This window comes from Rhopilema esculentum, chromosome 20 (genome assembly GCF_057945365.1).
Source record: "Rhopilema esculentum isolate cy_ngs chromosome 20, ASM5794536v1, whole genome shotgun sequence".
In the NCBI taxonomy this organism is placed as follows: Eukaryota; Metazoa; Cnidaria; class Scyphozoa; order Rhizostomeae; family Rhizostomatidae; genus Rhopilema; species Rhopilema esculentum.
In genome coordinates this window covers 7,015,796-7,036,038 of record NC_142834.1, presented here as the reverse complement: position 1 = coordinate 7,036,038, position 20,243 = coordinate 7,015,796, and the positions used below count along the sequence as shown (strand labels likewise).

At 35.5% G+C, this 20,243-nt stretch overlaps 4 protein-coding genes across 4 annotated transcripts; 3 read left to right on the top strand and 1 right to left on the bottom strand.

The window, feature by feature from the left end:
• Window positions 1–147: 147 nt before the first annotated feature.
• On the top strand, window positions 148–8,064 carry LOC135687373 (protein HTATIP2). Its single transcript, XM_065203916.2, has 6 exons — window positions 148–1,196; window positions 2,000–2,114; window positions 3,927–4,027; window positions 4,161–4,304; window positions 5,017–5,119; window positions 6,854–8,064. The coding sequence occupies exons 1-6, from the start codon at window positions 1,035–1,037 to the stop codon at window positions 7,252–7,254; spliced, it is 1,026 nt and encodes a 341-aa protein (XP_065059988.2). The 5' UTR covers window positions 148–1,034; the 3' UTR covers window positions 7,255–8,064.
• Window positions 8,065–8,550: 486 nt separating this feature from the next.
• On the top strand, window positions 8,551–14,279 carry LOC148957845 (protein JTB-like). Its single transcript, XM_089114636.1, has 6 exons — window positions 8,551–8,736; window positions 9,679–9,786; window positions 10,348–10,436; window positions 10,628–10,707; window positions 11,027–11,075; window positions 12,783–14,279. The coding sequence occupies exons 2-6, from the start codon at window positions 9,690–9,692 to the stop codon at window positions 12,897–12,899; spliced, it is 432 nt and encodes a 143-aa protein (XP_088970762.1). The 5' UTR covers window positions 8,551–8,736; window positions 9,679–9,689; the 3' UTR covers window positions 12,900–14,279.
• Window positions 14,054–15,095, bottom strand: LOC135687376 (cytochrome c oxidase subunit 5A, mitochondrial). The gene is made up of 3 exons (XM_065203922.2): window positions 14,935–15,095; window positions 14,700–14,793; window positions 14,054–14,432 (listed from the first exon to the last, which is right to left on the bottom strand). Exons 1-3 carry the CDS (start codon window positions 14,993–14,995, stop codon window positions 14,171–14,173), a joined length of 417 nt encoding a protein of 138 aa, XP_065059994.2. The 5' UTR covers window positions 14,996–15,095; the 3' UTR covers window positions 14,054–14,170.
• Window positions 15,096–15,233: 138 nt separating this feature from the next.
• LOC135687372 (BTB/POZ domain-containing protein 2) lies at window positions 15,234–19,126 on the top strand. The gene is made up of 2 exons (XM_065203914.2): window positions 15,234–16,610; window positions 17,443–19,126. The coding sequence occupies exons 1-2, from the start codon at window positions 15,757–15,759 to the stop codon at window positions 18,095–18,097; spliced, it is 1,509 nt and encodes a 502-aa protein (XP_065059986.2). The 5' UTR covers window positions 15,234–15,756; the 3' UTR covers window positions 18,098–19,126.
• Window positions 19,127–20,243: the final 1,117 nt, after the last annotated feature.

Below are 20,243 nucleotides of genomic sequence, written 5' to 3'. Positions count from 1 at the left end.
TAGTTTTTCTTGCGTGTTTCTGAAGCTTGGTTAGGATTTCTGAAATGTTACTTTCACATCCCAATTTCTTAGCGCAATCCTTCCCTGGTTCAAGTTTAGGCTCATTATTTCCCCTTAACCCGAAGCTCTTTCTAGTTTCTAATGATCTAATTTTAATGTCAAGCCCTGCTTTGAAATTTTATGTTCCCTTCAAAGCTTCAAAGATGGTTGTTTATTTAATCCTTTTATGGGTAACCTGGTTGACCTCCTTTTCAGATTAAAAATTGCTGACACTTTTTGGCGAGTTTACGTCACTTTTCAGTAGTTTACGTTCATGCGTTTCAGCAGAGCCCAGAAAACATCTCGGTCACTCATCACGTGTTGCTCATTTCCGAGTACATAAAAAAGAAACAAGAAAGATCAATGAATTCGTTGTTCTCTCAATTGAAGTGAAAATTGAGATCATTTCGCCTTCGCTCTTCTCCCGAATGCAGGCGAATTTCTTTGTTTGCTGTAAATCCTCTTTTATTAGATTAGAATACATTTTCTAGGACTAGTGAGGCTCGAATTGGTAAACTTAAAAATATATTTAAGAATCATAGCAAGGCTTTCCACGCAAAAGTTGGGGGAAAATCATCAAGTTCGTTTTGTGTTAGTATGTTTCTTTTCCTACAATGTTTTTGTGATGAAGAAAGACTGTAGTAAATGCTTTTAACTTAAACATCCTTTAAAAATTAATTTTGGATTCAGAATTACATTTGTTCAGAATATTGAGGCTCAGCAAAAAGTAAGGTATTTTGACGTATTGAAGTAGGTAGGATTCCTGTAGGACCGGAAATGATAGTTTAATTGCACTGCTCGCCTAACTTCGATGGACCAAGATTACACTACCTTTTGACTTCATTGGGCAATTTTCATATTCTCAAAACTCGTTAATTGGTTTGTGCCCAATGGCGAAGTACTGTCTTTGAAGCACCCTTTTACTTAGTGGCACCGATCATTAGCTCCTTCGCAGGTGATGCAGAACCATAGATTGGATTGGAAACGAAGTAAAGATGGCCGAAAGTTCAGGTGAAAAGGGGGCGGAGGCAGCTTCGTCAAGCGATGTTAAGGGCCAAGAAGAACAAACAACCGTTCCAAATCAGTTTAAGGCAATTGTGTTGGGAGGCACTGGCGCTACAGGGCGTTATCTCGTGGGAGAACTACTAAAATCCAAGGTACATTAGTTTTCTACGGTCCGTAAAGAAAGAGTTAGGCCACTTTCTGAGGGATGGGACTTTTTACGCAATAATGAAGTCATCAGTAAAAAACTAAAAAAAGTATAAATGTCTTCGTAAGAGTGTCTAGAAAAAGCATAGAGCTTGTTTTGATAATTACAGAGACAGACCATTTATTGTGCTAATGCACTTAAAAAACGACGACAAACGGCCGACCTTCTTTGCTGCAGCACTACTAGATTTATTCAAATTCGTATCACATCTAGTCATCAACTGGTCATCCTATTTATCTGATATTGTACATGAACTCATCTGTATAATGTCTAATATTGTACAATGGTCTCATCCTGTGGGAGTATCCTGGATCCACCAAATGATAGGGACAATGTTGATTTCCAGACTGGGAACTTTTTGTGCTTTTCAATTTAGAAAAAAAATTGCAGAGGAATCAAAATTTGCTAGAATCTATATGGCTTTATACGAGAAGGAAAATTTGCAGACTCTAATTCTTTGATTCAGTCCCAGCCCAAACATTTCCTTAAAAAGTGACAGTTTTTATATGTCTCACATTAAATTTTTATACGCCCCCTCCCATGAATAATTCTAGTCACTCACATAAAATCCAACCCTATAATGCTATTTTGCAAAATAAGCCCCTGAAGCTTATTTCGAGACTTGGAATATTTTGACTCATCAGTACACACTTTTGCAATGTTTTTTAACACTTGTGTACCTTAAATATACAATTATGAATGATGCACTTAGTAAGAATAATGATACCTATACATGTTGCTTTTTAACAGAATTTCAAGGAAATAACTCTTTTGGGAAGGAAGAAATTAGAAGAGTTGCCAAAATGTTTTGAAATTGATCTGGAAAAAGAAGAATCATCTGGTCATCTGAAACAGATTATCGTTGGTAATTCAATTATTGCAAAAAATTCAATACTCTACACATAAGACTATTTAGACCTGTCCTTTATTATTCATTTGTTAGGCCATATGTTTGGTCTGCTGAAATGTTGCAAAGCTTGGCCAAGATATTAGTCCTGCTACATGAAAGGGACTATGCCTATAAATTGAAGTTCCTTTTTTAGAATAGATTTTCTATCCAATGAATCCTGTACAAGAAAATGGTGAAGAGATTCTAGGATGGTGGAAAAGGGTTTGGGGGTCTTAAGCCTTCCAAAAATGTTCGAAACTCTATGTGAATGCTCTTGCTTTTATTCTTTTGCTTGTTTTGCCCCCAAAAACTTTTTATCCTCAACCCATCCATATATGGTCTGCAGTCCTTGGAGAAATTTCCTTACCTTGATGTTTTGTTTTACATCTTTTTGTTTTTATAATTTTCTTGTTACAATTGTATTATCTAGCTAAGATAAAAAAAAGGTTTCTGTTCATTCGAATTTTGGCATCACCAGTAGTAGACAGAAATTCCACATGGCTAGTGATTTGCTTTTGCCATGATTCTTGAACTGGCTTCCTTTGCATCTATAATTTTTAACTGCAGCCTCAATTCAAGGGGGATATGTTGGAAAATCCTCACTCTCCTGGTCTCAGAAAAAGCAGTGCAAAAGATTTTAAGCCAATGATAGTGGGTCTAGGTACATGAAACCTTTAAAAAAAGGCTTAATACCTCGGGTGCCTGTTTCAGCTTATGAAACTAGAAGCTGTTGCATCAAATTTCAAAGAAATGAAATCTTTTTTTACTCAAGGAAACACTTTAGTTTACAGAATGTCTTGGCAGGACCTTTGATTATGCTAGAATAAAATAAGATTCTAATAAGTAGGGTAAAATTTGTTGTATCTTTGATGACAATTGAATTAGCAATTGGAGCAGGGCTTTCCATAAGAAATAGCCGACACAAGTGGCCCAGCGTTTGCATTATTTCTCTTGCACGAGCTATCTCTCCAAGTAAAGATAACCAATGTTCAGGTGTAATACTTAGGTGTAAGTTGACACTAAATGAAAACAAATTGTTCTGATGATCTGTAATGCACTCAAAAAATTTAATACCAGATATGAATGTGCTTCATTTATAAATTTTATGCACATCAGGAGGGTCATATATAGGTTTTAAAGTTTTTGTGGGCTTTGCAAGTCCCAAGTGATGTTCAGATCACAAATGACATTTTCCACCTGCCTCACTTCTGTATTGATTGCATACATTTAAGAGAATATGATCAAAAGACCAAAAAAATATAGGAGCTTGATCAAGCATCTAACTGAATGAAGGAGCTTGATTATCCAAGCACCTAATTTTTGCTTATTTCAGGGTCTGCAATCAATTAAAAGTGCTTTAGCTGCCCAGACACTGTTCCCAGGGCTAATATAGTTCTACTACTAAGTGCCTGTTTTATTCCTAAACATTTGCAGTTGATTTTATATTAAATTGCATTTTTCTGGTGAGATGTGGTTAATTCAGCTTATTTTTTTCTGTGCTTTGATATTCTGGCTTTGTATTGTCAATCACACTTAACAGAGTTGCCAAAGTTAACTGGCAATGTTGATAAAACATTTATTCCTCACAATTTACCATTTTGTGCAAGAGATTCAATGCAACTGCTGACACGATCTTGAGTGATCCCTCACATCAAACAATAAAGCCTGTAATGTTATTGTGTTGCCTTATGGGAAAATCAATCTCTGACCACCTTTTTTCAAGAATTCTTCCAATAAGAAAAGTTAGGTTTTGCATTGAGATGATTGAGAAATTGTCTATTATTTCAGATCTTGAAGAAGCCAATGAAGAAAACTCCTTGAAGTACTTTGAAGGAATTGATGCCTATTTTACGTGTTTCGGTACCACTAGAGCAAGTGCTGGTGGAAATGTGAGTAGTCATCAAACAATTCTTTCAGCTTGAATTTTGTTGTCTCTTCCCAGCATCTTTATTGTATCTAGGTGCATTTAGAATGAAAATCTGTGAAGTTGAAAAAATTGATTTTTTGGTTTTCTTTCAACAGGCAAACTTCCAGCATATTGACCATGGTTATAATGTGAAATTTGCTGAGATGGCTAAAAAGGCTGGCATTCGGTTTTGTTCCTTGCTTTCATCATCAGGTGCTCATCCAAGAAGCTATGTGTTCTATTTGAAAGTGAAAGGACAGGTAAATGATATCCTGCTGTCTTGTGAATTTACGAACCTATGTATTTGTGAATTTTATTTTTCCCTTCGTTTTTAACTTTTATCGACCAATTTATACTTGATTTATTTATTGATATGCCTGAGACAGTTTTTATCAATGCATTGTATGCAGTGGCATAGGGTAGGAGGCAGGCCCACAGAAAGGGGGAATTGCTCCTGGGCCTGTAAGCAAAGAGAGGCCCGTCGGTAACTAGAATGTCTCTATTCAAATCTGACTCTTAATAACATGGTAACTTTTTGAAAAACAAATCATATCTGTATTGGGAAGGTTTAACAATATCTTATAAATATAAGTAGCAAGTAAATAAGTAAATAATTTGTATATATATGTAAATCCATATTAAACGCATTTTAGGTTTATTGCTTTGGGTAGGAAGGGGCCAGATAACTGGGCCTGTCCTTGGGATCAGTGTTGCTCTTGGTGGCCCTGACAGGAGGGCATGTGTCCCCTTTTTCCAGCAGCGTATTTTTGTCCCGTTTTTGTAAAAAGTGCCCATTAAATCTGAAACTTGTGCCTTATGTCCCTGTAGTACAAAATGATGCCTCTTGTACGTCATGACTGCCACTTTTCAGCACATTCAGATCATATCTGTCTGCTTCGTTCACCATGTCTGTCTCTTCTTAACAACGCCCTTTTAAAGTCCATCAAAATAATTAAAATGCTTTAATTCTAGATCGAGGAAGAATTTTCGAAGATGGCTTTTCCTCTGTTGACTATTTTCCGCCCTGGTATCCTTGACAGGAAGCAGCATCAGCGTTTGTTGGAAAAATTTGTAGGTATGTGACTGCCTGCTTTTTTCCTGAAGGAATTTCCCGATCATAAAGGGATGACGATTAACTTCAGTTTTCTTACCAACATTCCAGGGAAAGTATAAGTGGAAATGCTAAGAGCATAATCATACTAAGCCTTAGGCAATTTTTGGGCAATGTGTTTTATTCCATAATGGTTAATATTTAGGAGCTTAAGATTCCCCTCATTGCATAGTTTGTTCATCAATTTGATCGCAAAAAAGATTTATTGTTAAATAATTCAATAATCAGAAGCTGAAGGATAAGGCAGTGAGGTAGTATTTTATGTTTTCGAGTTATTGAAAAGGTCTTATTTTCTTTTATTTCTATAGAACTGAACTGCATAGCATTTCTTGTGGAAACTCTATCCTTCAAGAAATGTCTCAAGACATTGACATTATTAAATTTCCTTGACACAAAATTACGCTCTACCACAACATTTTGTTAAATATGCCCTGCTGCTATCTTTGAGCAAATATAATACGAGAATTTAAAATGGTGTCTTCTTATGATGCTTCATTTCCTTTGCTGCAAGTCGATACAAGAAGTCCTTGAGATACTCCATGGCAGATTTCAACGGGTAAAAATTTTAGCGAATGGAAATAAGTAAAAACGGGTGTTCCCCAAGGTTCTGTCCTTGGTCCCCTTTTTTCAACATTTTCATTAATAAACCTAGATCAAAGCAAACTATGCAACTATGCTGATGATAATAACATATGAATTGAAGGTACTGATAAGGAGGACATATCAGCTAAACTAGAACATGAAATCAATATCATAAACCAATGGTTTATAGACAATGCTCTGCAGCTCAATGGAGACAGATGCAAACTCATGATCATTTCAGCGAAACCGAACAATATTGAAAAATGTAGCATTTATGTAAACAGGCAAATAGTTAAATAGGAAGGCAAAGTGGAATGGCTGGGCGTAACAATAGACAACAAATTATAATTTGATGACCATATCAGTATATGTAAATAAGCGAATAGCCTATAAAGATTTTTCATCTAGTTTTGAACAACTACTGATCAAAGACAACACGGATACAATCCATACAAGGAATTTGAAGCAACTTGCAACAGAGTTTCCAAAACTATTTATCACGAAAACCCAAATTTCATGGAAGATATTTTTAACATAACTGAATCACCTTATAACCTCAGGGGGCTCACTTTCACTAGAAATAAACCAAACACTTTAGCATTCGGATTAGACACTGTATCATGCAGATATCAATAAGTATGGATTTCAATTCTCACAGAAATAGCCTCAAGCTTGAATATAAAAACCTTTAGTATCATAAAAAGCAAGTATCAAAACTATGTCTGCGATTTCTTGCTCATGCCGCATTTGTAAACTCTTTTTAGCACAAGTAGGCTATATAAAATGACAGGGAACCTACTGTACATTGATGTATCTTATTAGTTATTCATCTATTTTTGTTGCGTTGTTAAATTGTTTGGGGTCTATTTTAAGTCGTCATAGATTTCGACGACTTCAGATTTTGAGCTGAACATAGTGGGTAAAACAAAAAATGATAGTAACATAGATCAAGAAATGAACTGTACACATCTTGCATTCGACAATTTTTTACGGAAATACAAAAAAGCCCATTTAACTGAAAATTTTAAGTAGGAACTCCAAAAAGTCTTGGGTTTCTTATGTCACTGACCAAAGAAAGAAATTTTCACATGCTGGGCACCTTTTTACAATTTTTAGGGCTTTTCATGACGAAAATGCCTGTGGACACTTTGGCAAAGGCTATAGTTGCGGATGCTATCAACCAGTTGCAGAAAGAGAAAACTGAAGAGGCTTATTCACATATCTTGGCAAACCACCAGATTTTAGATCTTGCAAAAGCATACTTGAAAGAAGAGCAAGGCGATTCGGTGGCGGCAACTGCTGAAACACCGGTGGAAGAAAAACCAACGGAAGGAGAAGCAGAGGCACCAAAGGATGCTGGGAATGAAGTGGATAAAGCTTCTGAAGAAAGCAAAGGAGCGGAAAAAGGTGAAGAGAGCAAAGAAGGAGTGGAGGGTGCTGAAAAGTCTAGTGATGCTGAGAAAACTAGTGACGTCGAGAAGAGCCCTGAGGTGCCAGTTGAAGGAGCAAGCGCTTAGATTTCACTACTGCATTCCTACCCATGCTTTGCCAGCTAGAGATGCGCTGTATGCCGCTGTTGCTTAAGCTTATTCTTAGGAGTGAAACTAAACTTAGGCCAGAAATTCGAAACAAGTCAGGTTGCAATTGAACTAGAATTAAAATTATTCAGATAGAGTTATCTAAAAATGCTTTAAGCAAGCAGAATAATCATTATAAAATTAAACAATCTGCTTGTTGCTTTAAAATGAAGTTATAAATTTGTCTAAGTATTGATATATTTTCGCTAAACTTGCACTTGTCATTTTGTATTCGTAATCACGTAACTGCGATTTGTTCTTCCGTCAGATGTTATAACTGAAATTTTGTACTTTTGGTTTTCAATACATATTTTTGCCAGCCACTCCCCGAAAACGTCAACTATCGCTCCAAAAGTCAGAAAACCCTGTTTTTGAGAGAATGAAGGGTATCAAAGAAAACCATTCCAATATTTTCCATTTCTGATGTAACTACAGTCGATAGCAAAATTACAGACGTTGTTTTCACAATTGTTATCTTTGTAACAACTGTTAGGCTTTACAAAACAGCTTTATCTGGGATATTCTTTGTCAGATTTCAAGCTATTTGAATTAAAAGACAGGCTCGTTATTTTCTTTCTATTTGTCTCATTATTTATCTCATTAGCATGTAAATTTTCCCCAAATAGTAAAACTGAAATTATGTCTATTTATTTACAAATTTGTTGGCTTGTTTTCGTGCCTTTAGCTGAGAATCTTGCTTTTTAAATTATTTTCCACAGTTTGTGGTGCGCATTAAATCCTTCGTTTAAACTGTTGATCACTCTTTGTTTGTGCGTCTTTAAGTGCTGTGCAACAGGATGACGTTATGCAGGATTACGCACCATGGCAATTGCAAACTCTCTTCAAGACAGGTGGACATGCGTTGAAGGATATTGTAGACACTTTTCCGTGAGGGAGAAATGCTGATAGCGTAAACAGTCAGATGTTGGCATATGCCAATATATGGGCGCTTAACAATTGACGAAGCAAGTTGAGGAGCGAAGCTAGAGTTTTCAATTAATCTAAACTATACATCAAGTGTACATGCCTTACATGGTGGAACGCAGTTCATTATCATCCCCCTCGTCAATGAATCTGGTCTGCTCTGAGTCTGACAAATCAGAGACGATTTTGAAGTGAGCTTTTTGAAGTTGAAGTTTTGGTTGGACGCACTGATCTATTGAAAAGGAAGTCTTTGTAATAGAACAATGGTTTGATGCCAACACCCCCCCCCCCCCTCCCCCACGTCACTCCCAAACACTGCGACGACACTGTCACTCTGGGTTACACCAAGCCTCGATTTGACTACTGAAAATGAGATTATCTTAAAAGTGATGCCAGCACACAACTCATGACGGTGACGATGACACGATAAAACTGAAGAAATTTAACAAGCAAAAGGAGTTGCCAGGAAAATAATGTGAATGCTGGACTGATTAAGAGGTAGTTACTCTTATTTGTTTTATTTACTTGAACCCAAATAGCTAGCACAGGCCATATTTAGCATGCTTGCATTTGTATGTCGTTCGTAACAACATAACATACTGGACATATAGAATGAACGAGCCTATCTATGGTACAGACTCAAGTCTGAGTTTGCCGAGCATGTATGTGTGCAAGAGTGCTAACAAAGTGTACTAACCAATCTGCAGAGTGTTGCACGTGCACACACAAGATTTTATTTGAGTTCTGTCTAATGCGCACCAAAACGTCGGGCCTGCAATGCACACATTGATTCATGACAGGCCCGTAGACTGCATCACAAACATTCAATGAATTACACATTCAACATTGACCCTAAGAGTGTCTTGGTTATAGTGTCAGACCCTGCATCAGTGCATCGTCTCATGTTTAATTATTTCACATTCAGAATTTATTTCCAGCTGAGAGAATCCTAGCTAGCTTTATAATTTATCTTTAGCTTTGAATTCTATGTCTGCAGCTGACCTTGAAGTAAAATGTGATGTTTACACATTGATTTATGACCAATTGAACAGACCTTCTAAGTTTGGTGGGTGCAAAACCTTAAGATTTCTTAAAACTTTTTTAAAAAACCTTAAGTTAAAATGTTAAAAGAACTAAAAAAATCATAATTTCAAAATACCTATTTGTGTTCTTCATTATATTCTGTTGCTCATGTTTTGGAACTTTTCAAGACTTCTTCTGCAGGTTTCCAGCAGTAACAGGGCGTGCTGGACTCGGGATACATTGTTTTATCGCTAGGATACTCTACAATGTGCCACCCAGTTTCATTGATAATCATGCAGGAGCTAATATACACAAAGAAATGTCAGGGATTGACCCTTGTGGTTATTCTTATTTTCTTCTATTATCATTACTGTTTAATAATTCTGATCACTATATTTGCTATTTTTTGTTTTCTAGATACATAGAATATGCAGAATAGCAAATTATCATGTGGACTAATACTATTTATTCAGATGGTTGTTTTGGCCTTGTCATACAAGATACCAAAAACTGAAGACCAAGCAAGTAAGAAGTTTATTATTTGTCTTTCAAAGATGTAATACCAGATGTAATTTCAAAGGCCAAAAATAAAAACAAGTAATAAACATTTATTTATGTTTCTAGATTTAAAAATCTTGAGCCAAAGATTTTTGGATAAGTGTGTGTCCCAGACTGTTTTTTTTTCTTTCTAAACATTCTTCATATACACTAATTGATGTAGGTCTGTTCTCTTTTGCTTGTGGTGCAGCTTTAACAGAAAACCTAGGAATGGGAAAAAGATCTCATTCCATCAAGTGTCTGAAATTTTTTTCAATTTTTATCAAAACTTTTTCATGAGGCACCTCTGGGATAAGCACAAATTCAAATATGATTCCAGTTCTGAAGCTGTAATGTCTAAGTATCAAATGAGTGGTTATTTCATGCAGTGCTGTCTTTAACTAAAGCTTCTGTTAGAGCATCACATGAATTATTGAAAAATCATTGTAATTTTTTGTTGATCTTCATTGCTAGATATCAGCATGAAAGACAAATTGATTGGTGATAAAAATTCTCAATCCATGAATCATTTTTCTCCATATTCTTTAGGTAACAAGAATATAAAATCAAAACCATGTTGGCAGACAGAAAGGTATCAAGTGTTGACGAAATGTACACCTTGTTCAAGCGATGAAATGGTAATAATTTCATTCTATGTTGCTTCCCTAGCATTAAGTTTGCAAAAATGATATGCTGTGTCAGTGTCATTAAATGATATGCCTATTTTTAGTGAGTGTGTAAGTAAAACAAGTGGGGAATATTTTTTAGCATCAAAAGGGTATCTAGTTATAAATGTCTTTCTTAAAAAAATCCTTTATTTTTTTTACAGCTGAAGTTGGCAACATGTAAAGAATCAGGTAACAAGCAACTAGTCAAGTGTGAAAGATCAAATACAACATTGTATAAAAGGTATTTTTTGAACTGATAAGCTCATTTGATATTTAAAATAATTAACTTTTATTTTATTTTCAATTTATTATCATCATTTTATTTCAAGTTAGGACCTTATAATTTTCAAATGCTTTTAGAGAAACATTTTAAAGCAATTATCTCTTAGAATAATAAAGCAGAGTATGTACATCTTTCTGTATTAAATGCTTGTGAAACAAAATGGAAACTGTATATTTAGTGCCTAGATCTACCTGTCTTGTATTGAGAAGTTTAAATGTGACATGTTTAGGGATTCAAATTTTATTTGTTTAAATTAGGTAATTGTATTCTTTTCTAGCTGCAAAATTGCTGCTGCACTTTCCAAGGGGCATTTCTGGAAGTTTGAGGTATGGTATTGTAAAGCAACTTGACATATTTCATCATCAACCTATTAGTAGTTTTTCGTGTTTGTAGTTTATGGCTTTTGTCAAAACTTAATAGTTTCCAAAAAGAAAAAGACATGCATATAGTTTCTGTGACTGCATTGTCAAGCATATCCTATAAGAGTATTGGATAAACTTTTTTATTTGTGGAGAGGTTGATTCTTCACCCTAGTTTAGGCCAAAAGTGGCTCAGTGTTTAGGGTTCCAGACTACAGTTCCTTTAAATGTTCTTTCACCCAAATTAAAGGGAGTTGGGAGGCATAAGAACAAGGAGCTGTAGTCACATACAGAGGCTGGAAAAAGACAATGTTTATTTAAAAATAATTAAAATTTGATTAGCACAGCTTCTCAATGTTTGATTAGAAACTACTTTTGGATGTTAAGTAGAAACAAAAACAAATACAAAAGTGTTCCTGGTGCTAGGCAGTGTATTTTGAGCAAAAATAGATACAATCAAGTAACAACTGTGTACAAGAAATGAGTTATTAGTACAACGTTTCCAGCATAACTCTCCATCTTTGTATTCCTACTAGGTTCCATATAGTTAATTTTGGTTCTACTCTTCTATCCTCTTCTTAATTGTTTCTCCTTCTATTTTATACCTGATTCATTTCCTGTACAAAGTCATTATTTTAGTGTCTCAATTTTTGTTAATTAAATGATGTACAACACACACAACTTCATTGATTATCAGGTATATTTTGAGCTCTCAACTACAATGTTCTGGCCTATAGATCCTCTATTGCAGTGGAACTGATATAAGTGGAATTAGTGCAAATTAAGTATGAAAAATTTATATAATTAGTCACAATATAGTAAGTTAATAGGTACAAAAATTCAAAGTCCATTAAAATGTAAACCAATTACATTGTGTGAAAACAATTCTATTATGCAAAAAAAGTCAAAACAACATAACAGTAATTTGGCCCAGGCTTAGTAACATTGACACCAGACTTATCTTTCATATGTGAGCCTAAATATTATTGAACTGTTATTACAGTAAATCCCCGCATATAAGAACCTACTTTTTTGAGGTTCAGGCTGAAGTAGGTTCTTATTGGAAAGGTACTTGCATTAAATTCAGTGTATGAAGGTTCTTATTTGAAAGATCCCATATTTAAAATTTTATTAATTTTATTTGGCAATGTTATTAATGCAACATTACAAAGATATTTACAGGAAGATACTTGAGCACACTGGCTGCCTTATGACAGTGGATGGATCTGGAGATGATCTCATATGTCCTCAGGAATTGAAAATTCTAATGCTTTTATTTCATTTTCAGCATTTTGGATTTTGCTATATATAATTATTTTAAAAAGTCAAAGTGATTTTAAAGTTCTCTTTCGTTAAAGTGTATAAAATGCTGAAAATGCACAACTGAAAATTTTTATATCGATTGTGATTTTACCTCATCTTTAAAAATCTGGGAGTAAATAAGGACCATTCAAAACTCTATTTTTTTGCCCTTGGAATAAGAACCTATTATATTTTATCACACTGAAACAGGTTCTTAATTACAAGGTGCATAATTTTGGAAAAACAGCCTCTAGGTTCTTAATTTTGTAGGTTCTTATATGCGGGGATTTATTTACTGTAATCGGGTGATTCAAATGTTAATATAGGGACATCAAACTTCCATGATTTAAATGTGGTGTTTTTGTTTTCTAGGCTTTGGTATTGGCAGGGACTGTCCTTTCAAATGTAGTTGTTTGGTGGCGAAGACGAGCTTTGAACCATGCTCATTATCAGAGAGTTAAGAGACAGATGTCTAGCGCAGCCATTTAATGTCAAATGCTTCAAATCCATTTAGATGTCCAACACTAGTCATGTATTTGGAACGCCAAGCACTGCATGCCAATTGATATGGCACAAGTCAGTCACAAGAAGACCTTCTTGCAAAGGTCATCATCTGTGCCTTCAAAAGCTATATCTAATTCTGGTTGGTTGATGACTCTATTTCTACCACTTGGTTTTTCATGCATGGTCTAATTGGAAATTTTTGAATACAAAAATGGTACATGATGAATGTAATGGCCAAACCAGTGCACAATTTCAATTCTCTGTGAATTTCAGAGCTCAGTATATTGCAACACCTCATTCTCAATCAATTATGCAAGGTTGTTGCATGAAAAATGAATTTGTTTAAGCAATAGTGATTTTTTATGTCAATGGAAACAAAGTCAGTTCCAGATCCTGAAATGACTCTTAATGCAATGTTGTCACCTGTGAGCTGAAGGTAACATTAGCCGTCATAATATTTTGTTTTCATTGTTGATAAAAGGTATTTGAAATAAAGTGAAACTTTGCACAGCCAACTGTATAAAATGCAATTTTTGAAATGACACAAAAAGCAGAAAATAGAACAAATAGTGCCAAAGTATTGTCTGAAACCCCTAACTTTTACAGGTCAAAGAAATTTATGTCAAGGTACCAGTCTAAGAGACACAAGAGGAGAAATGCCACATTTCCAAGGTTTCAATTTTGGCTAACCACTCTGTTAGCAGGATAGATCCAAAGGGAAAAAACTCTTTCTGGCTACAAAAATAGAGAGTTTTTGTTTGGATGTACAGGGTATCCACAACCGCTTGATGAACGTGACCGTGCTTGTTAAATAGTTTTCAAATTCATTTAACATCAATAAATTGGGAGACTTAAACCTGCAAAGAAATGAGTATGTCTCTGTTCTTTGGTTGCATTCATTTTTGAGGTTATATACCATGAGAAAAGTTGCCATATTCATTTGCCAAATTAAAACAAATAGAATAGATTGTGTTGGAATTCATTAAAAATTAAGTTGTTATCGAAAAAATATTTTTAAATCTTTGTCTTGTTTTGTGGCTTTTAAAGTTTTCTTATACCTTAATCAAATTGGTAGATTTTTGAAGAGATGACAATGATGAACATGAATAGAAAGTGACAAAAAAGAGAAAAACTACATGTTCTCTATATGGCTTGTCATTTCCATGTAATATTGGTGATGAAATCTATCAAAACAGAACGATATTGTAACAGACTAACAATCTTCATAATGTGGTTTATCAAGCTAAAAACAATATTCAGTTTAGTCCAAGTTCCTCTGGGGTGTTGATGCCTAATTCATCCATTGTGGGTTTGCATTGTTGAATGATGTAGCTGTATATTTCCTGGCTCCCTCCTGATTTGTCCTTGACCATTTCAAAAATTCTGACAGTCATTGCAAAGTCATTAAGACGTCTGCATGCCCTCAGAGCAGCTGAAAGAATCTTTGGTTCTGGAACAAGGTCATGCCCATAGATTTCATTAAGACCTTTACGCAACTCCCATTCATCAATTTCTGGCCTGAATTAAGAACAGTATTAATATAGAGTCCCAAAGTTATACTACTGAAAAGGATTAAAATAAAGAACTATCGACTACATTATGATGGAAGAAGATTATACGAATTCTATCAAACATGCCAATGAAATGAAGAAAAAAGGCATTCAAAATTTAGAAATTTGGTATGCATTGCAACAGCTTTCAGAGCTTTGGGCTGGCATGTTTTGTTAAGTGTCACGAAAAGCGTGAATTAGGGGAAAGTTATTAGTTGACAGTAAAACTTTTCACCTGTTAAAGTATGCCTCCCATCTTGCATCAAATACATCATCAGGTTCCTGGACATGAGCAAACCGTTTTTGCACAGCAATTTGTGCCACTGGAGCTGAAAATTTGAGTTAGAATAAACAGATTATAACGATGCTAAAGGAAACGAATGATCAAAGTGTGTTGGGCCGGCCCAACGAACTATTAATGCAAGCAAACGTAGAAATTTACAAGAAATTTTGTAGACCTTAGCCCTTACCTTGTCTTCTTGCTCCTTGTACAAGACATCTTTGAAGAACAGGTGTAAAGCGTCGCAACATCTTGGCTTCTCTAGCAAAAGTCTTCACAGTGAACAGTTGTTAGGCCAGCAAAGTCGTCCAGTGTCCCAAAGACCAACGTTTGTGCGCGTGCGCAAGGTCTCCCAGCCTCGATTCTGCAATTATTTTCACCATTACTCCTCCTTGACTTCTTCACTAAAAATTCCCAAGGATCTTTTTATTTTTTGCGGAAGATATGTATCAATTTTTCTTATAATGATATTTACTTCTCCAATCGTATATAATAATCAATGCCCATAAGATCTGCGGAATTTGCAGTGTGTGTACGCAAAAACATCGTATACCCAAAAAGCTACAAAGCGTGCTTTTTAAACGGATTACTGTAATCACTCTGGAGAGATTTAAATATAAATTCAGGTTGATTTTTTTGCACTTATGTAAGCATTATTAATTTTGTACATGATGCTAACGGAGCTATTTTTTAATTCACACTAGAGGAACCCTTTACAACTGTTCTGTTTAATCTTACTGTGAGAGAGAAAACAAGGCTGTTCCGTGCTAAGATTAAGTACAAATCATTTCTTTTAACGAATTCCAGTTCTGAAACAAGAAACTACATCATTTATGGTTTTGTCAACATTCTTTTCCAAGAGACTAAAAAGTTTTTCTTGTGAACGAGGCGTAGATCGGAACTGCGAAGCAGCATTACATATACACCACACATTGTTTTTGTTCGTTTTCGAGAGCAAAGCTGGATAATTTTTTGGGACATCGTTGTTCCTTTTTTCTTCGTCAGTTTGGAGATGCAGGAAAGTAAAGCTCAAAATGAACCACCAGGTAACGTACGAAATCAAGTAAGTAACTCACCCGTTTCAAGACAGGGGACAAGGAGACAGCACACTGCGGCAAGTGGGCTTAGGCCATCACAGCGCTTGTTACCGAACAATCAGCGCGAAGTTGACCTTGTATCTTTTGCAGCTGCTTCGACACACGGCGCCCATTCAACTGAGTATAACTGGCAGGCTGCAAGGACAACCGTCAAAGAACGTTTAGCATACATGTTCAATAACGAAACGCTTAGTGATGTTCACTTTATTTTAGGTAAAGGTGGCGAAGCGCAACGAATTCCTGCTCATAAATTTGTTTTGTCAATAGGAAGTGTCGTTTTCGATGCTATGTTTAATGGCGGATTTGGTGAACAGTGCAATGTAAGTGAGATAGAAATTCCTGATGTTGAACCTCCCGCTTTTCTGTCCTTGCTAAAGTTTTTGTATTCCGACGAAGTTCAAATTGGGCCGGATAACGTGATGGGTACTCTGTATGCCGCGAAAAAGTATGCTGTACCAACTTTAGAAGCTGCTTGTGTTGAATTTCTTAAAACAAATCTTCGTGCAGACAATGCATTTACGTTGCTTTCCCAAGCTAGACTGTTTGATGAGCCACAGTTAGCTGAGATGTGCCTTGCTTGCATTGATAAGAACACGGTAGACGCCTTTAATGCAGAGGGATTTACTGACATTGACTCAGATACGTTGTCAGCTGTGCTAGAAAGGGATTCATTGGGTGCAAGAGAAAGCCAGCTTTTTGAAGCAGTTGTAAGGTGGGGTGATCATGAATGCAGGAGACAGAATATCCTCAATTCTGCAGAGCACAAAAGGTATGTTTTCTATCTTATATATTTATCTCAGTTGCCAAAAATCAAACATTCTCTTTTATTCTAGACAAGGGTCAGTCTGCAGAGTATAACAGATGTATGAATGTGTCAACTGTAGTGCTGCAGATCAAAGTTTGAAACTGCACATAAAATTTACAATAGCACTAATATGGAAAGTGTCTGCTTGCCTGTCATATGATTTGTCAAAGGAGGCTTGCATGCAAAAAAAGAGCTTAAATGACAGTGCATTTCCTATATCTTTTCATGAACTGTTATACTCTGCAGACTAGGGCTACTGGTTTTTAAGCAAGATGGGCCACACGAGTGCCCCAGTCGGAGAATGGGACCCAGAACAGCCCAATGAGGAGACAGCCTACACCATCATTCCTAATAATGTTTTTATAGGCTTTGGCCTTTTTCTTTCTTGCAACTGATCTACAGAGCATTGCAGCTACCCCCCACCCTAGCCATGAAATTCAAGCATTTTTTAGAAATGTCTCCTGGTTCTGTTTGGGACCCTCTTCCTTTTGAAATTATTATAGGCTTCAAAACCATTATTTGGTGTTTCAATTCAATAAGAAGTTTGATCTAGTTTTTTTATAGATCAGTGACTTGGACAGTGCAACCAACTAATCCCTAAATGAATTAAAAATGTATTGTTTTGTTTTCCAGGTTTTGGTAAAGGCATAAATGGGTCATGTTTAGATTATTTATACTTGACTGTGTTCAGAAATTAAGAGAGGATTTCTGTCTCTTAAAACTAAGGATTTGTTTTGATGTTTAATGCTTTTTGCAAATTGAAGCATCACTGACACTCAAAAAATTATGTTTCTAGAAACCTACTTGGGGATGCCTTGTACCTGATACGGTTTCCATTGATGACATTAGAAGAATTTGCAAATCATGCTGCTCAATCTGGAATTTTGACGGACAAGGAAATTGTCAGCCTGTTCTTACATTTCACAGTCAATCCAAAGCCACCAGTCAAGTTTCCTGATCGCCCTAGAAGATGTTTGACAGGCAAAGAAAAATCAGTTGTAAGATTTTTGAAAACTGAAGCACGTTGGGGCTATAGTGGAACCAGTGACAGGATTCGCTTTACAGTTAATCGAAGAATTTTTGTAGTTGGTCTTGGACTTTATGGCTCTATAAATTCACCCACTGATTATGATGTAAGCATACAGATCATAAACCCTGACTCTGGTGTTGTTGTTGGAAGTAATGACACAGCATTTAGTTGTGATGGAACAGATAGTCTAAATAGAGTTATGTTTAAGGAACCTGTAGAAGTTCTACCAAACATTAGTTATACTGCATGTGCCACTTTAAAAGGACCAGATTCATATTATGGAACTAAAGGTCAAAAAAAGATCACTATAGAGTTAGCCAACAGAGAGAAAGTGGAGTTCAAATTTGCTTATGCTGCTGGGAATAACAATGGAACATCTGTTGAGGATGGGCAGATACCAGAAATAATATTCTATACATGAAGCAGAAAATGTTTGTTGGGGTTAACTTACTGAGTATTGTGTAGCATGGTGGTTGTATGTAAATACTGGCTTTTTGTACTTCAGAAGTACAACTTTTTAGATTTAAGAAGAGTACATGGTCTTTACTGTGTTTTCGTTATGCTCAATATATAACTCAGGGTGTATGTGTAGGGGCACAATGAATGGACTGACAATTTAAGTTCTACTGGTTTTGTTGTTATTAGGATGTGTATGGGTTGTAGCATAATTGCCACCAATTTTCTATCAATAACTAAATGCAATGATTACAAATATTGCCAAAAATGTTGGTAATTATGAGTTGTTGTCATCAACCTCTTGTTATCCAATCCCAACTGTTGTCAGGCTTCCAAAAAATAGAAGTATCTGAACAGTATAGCTTTGATCAAATTTTTCATTGACGGAGAGAATTTTCTAACAAAACTGGTAACAGTATGCAAAGTAAAGTAGATTAGAGTGATTGTAGGCCTTTTGCTTGGATGATCACCCTCACCAACACCCCCGCAAAATTACTATGGCTATGTGATGCCTTCCCAAAACATGTTTGGTCTGCTTTTTTTGAAATGTTCCTATAACATCTGATGTGAATTGATAATGAGACAAAGATTAATGAAACAATAGTTTCAAACTGATTCAGTTCACATAATTTCTATCCCAAGACACAAGTGCCAGTTTTCAGAATTGTTTTAATTCATGCTGAATTTTAGCTATATTTGTGTTGCGCATAGGGAGGGAGATCTTTGGATGCCTAGATCTAAAGCCATTGTACCATATAGTAGAGTAAGAGTTAAAGTGAATGATATTTAGATAGTCTTAAAAACTAGACATTTGCTTTGTAAATACACATAGAAATTTTCTATTCATTGTTTGTTTTTTGACAAGAATATATATGATCAAGCTTAGCAACATTTTTGTTAGATATATTGAAAACAGTAAAGGCATAAATGGAAAGCATAGAGTAGTGATTTTTATGTTTCTTGTTTTCATAGACAATGATCTAAAACTTATCAACTGCAGGCGTTCTTATTGTGTCCATTCTTGATCAGAAATTAGAGTTGTTGCAGCGTAAGAGCACAAATATAAGAAAAGGATCATTATCGTTTAAAATTTCGTCCAGTCTTTAAAATTTATGTCAATGATAATAAAGCTATTAAGAATACAAGCCAGTAGCTATGTTTATGATAAAATTAAGTGGTCTTGTAAATACGAAAAAATAAGCCCTTTGTTGCCTACTACAACAGTTGCCTGACGATTGTGTTTACCTGTGTAGCAAATGGAACCGTAATCATCCAGTTCTAAATACCAGTTTGTTTGTCAATGCACATAACAGCATAGACACAAGATTTTCCAATAGTTTAATGATCTTCGTGAATCGTGATATACTGATGATTATGATATTTTTTAGACATCCAAAGCTACTTAGTTTCAGTAACATCATAAGACTAAGGCAGAGTTGGCCTTTGATTTGCCCATTTCTTGACACCCTTTTACCACTATCATTTGTCTCCTGTAGAATAGAGAAATTTTAATTCTTTCTTTTTTGTCAAACTGCAGTGATAGGAATTCCTAGTGGCACTTGTCAGTGCATGCATGTGCATTGCGCAGTAACAAATGACAATCTTCTTTTCATTATGGATTACATAATTCTTTCATTCTTTTAGGTAATATTCCATCTCATGTCACCGTTACTCTTCCCCGTGCGTAGTCAATTGCTATTCTTCGTAGTCAAATTGTTGATAAAATCAACCATTTTCTAGAACTCAGACGCACTCTCGCAGCCTTACAATAAAACAGTTTCAACCACTGTTTGCACGAACTAGTGACCCATTTTGGACTATACTTAAGCTTTTTCTTCCGACACTCTTCAAAGTATGAAGCGTCTCATAATGTCTATAAGAAGTGACTGACTAATTGCAGTTGTGCCAGCGAGTCTGAGCAACGATTCCGAATTCAATTGAGTTATCAAAGATATTGTTCGTAAGAAGGATTTTGCAAGCTTCAGGAAGCCAACCGCCCTGGAAACCTTGGCAGAACATTCCTTAGTTTTTACCATTCAGATCATGGAAGATTCCTTTTATGCACAAGGTATTTCAGACTTTTAACAACTTGGATTTCATGTACATAAATT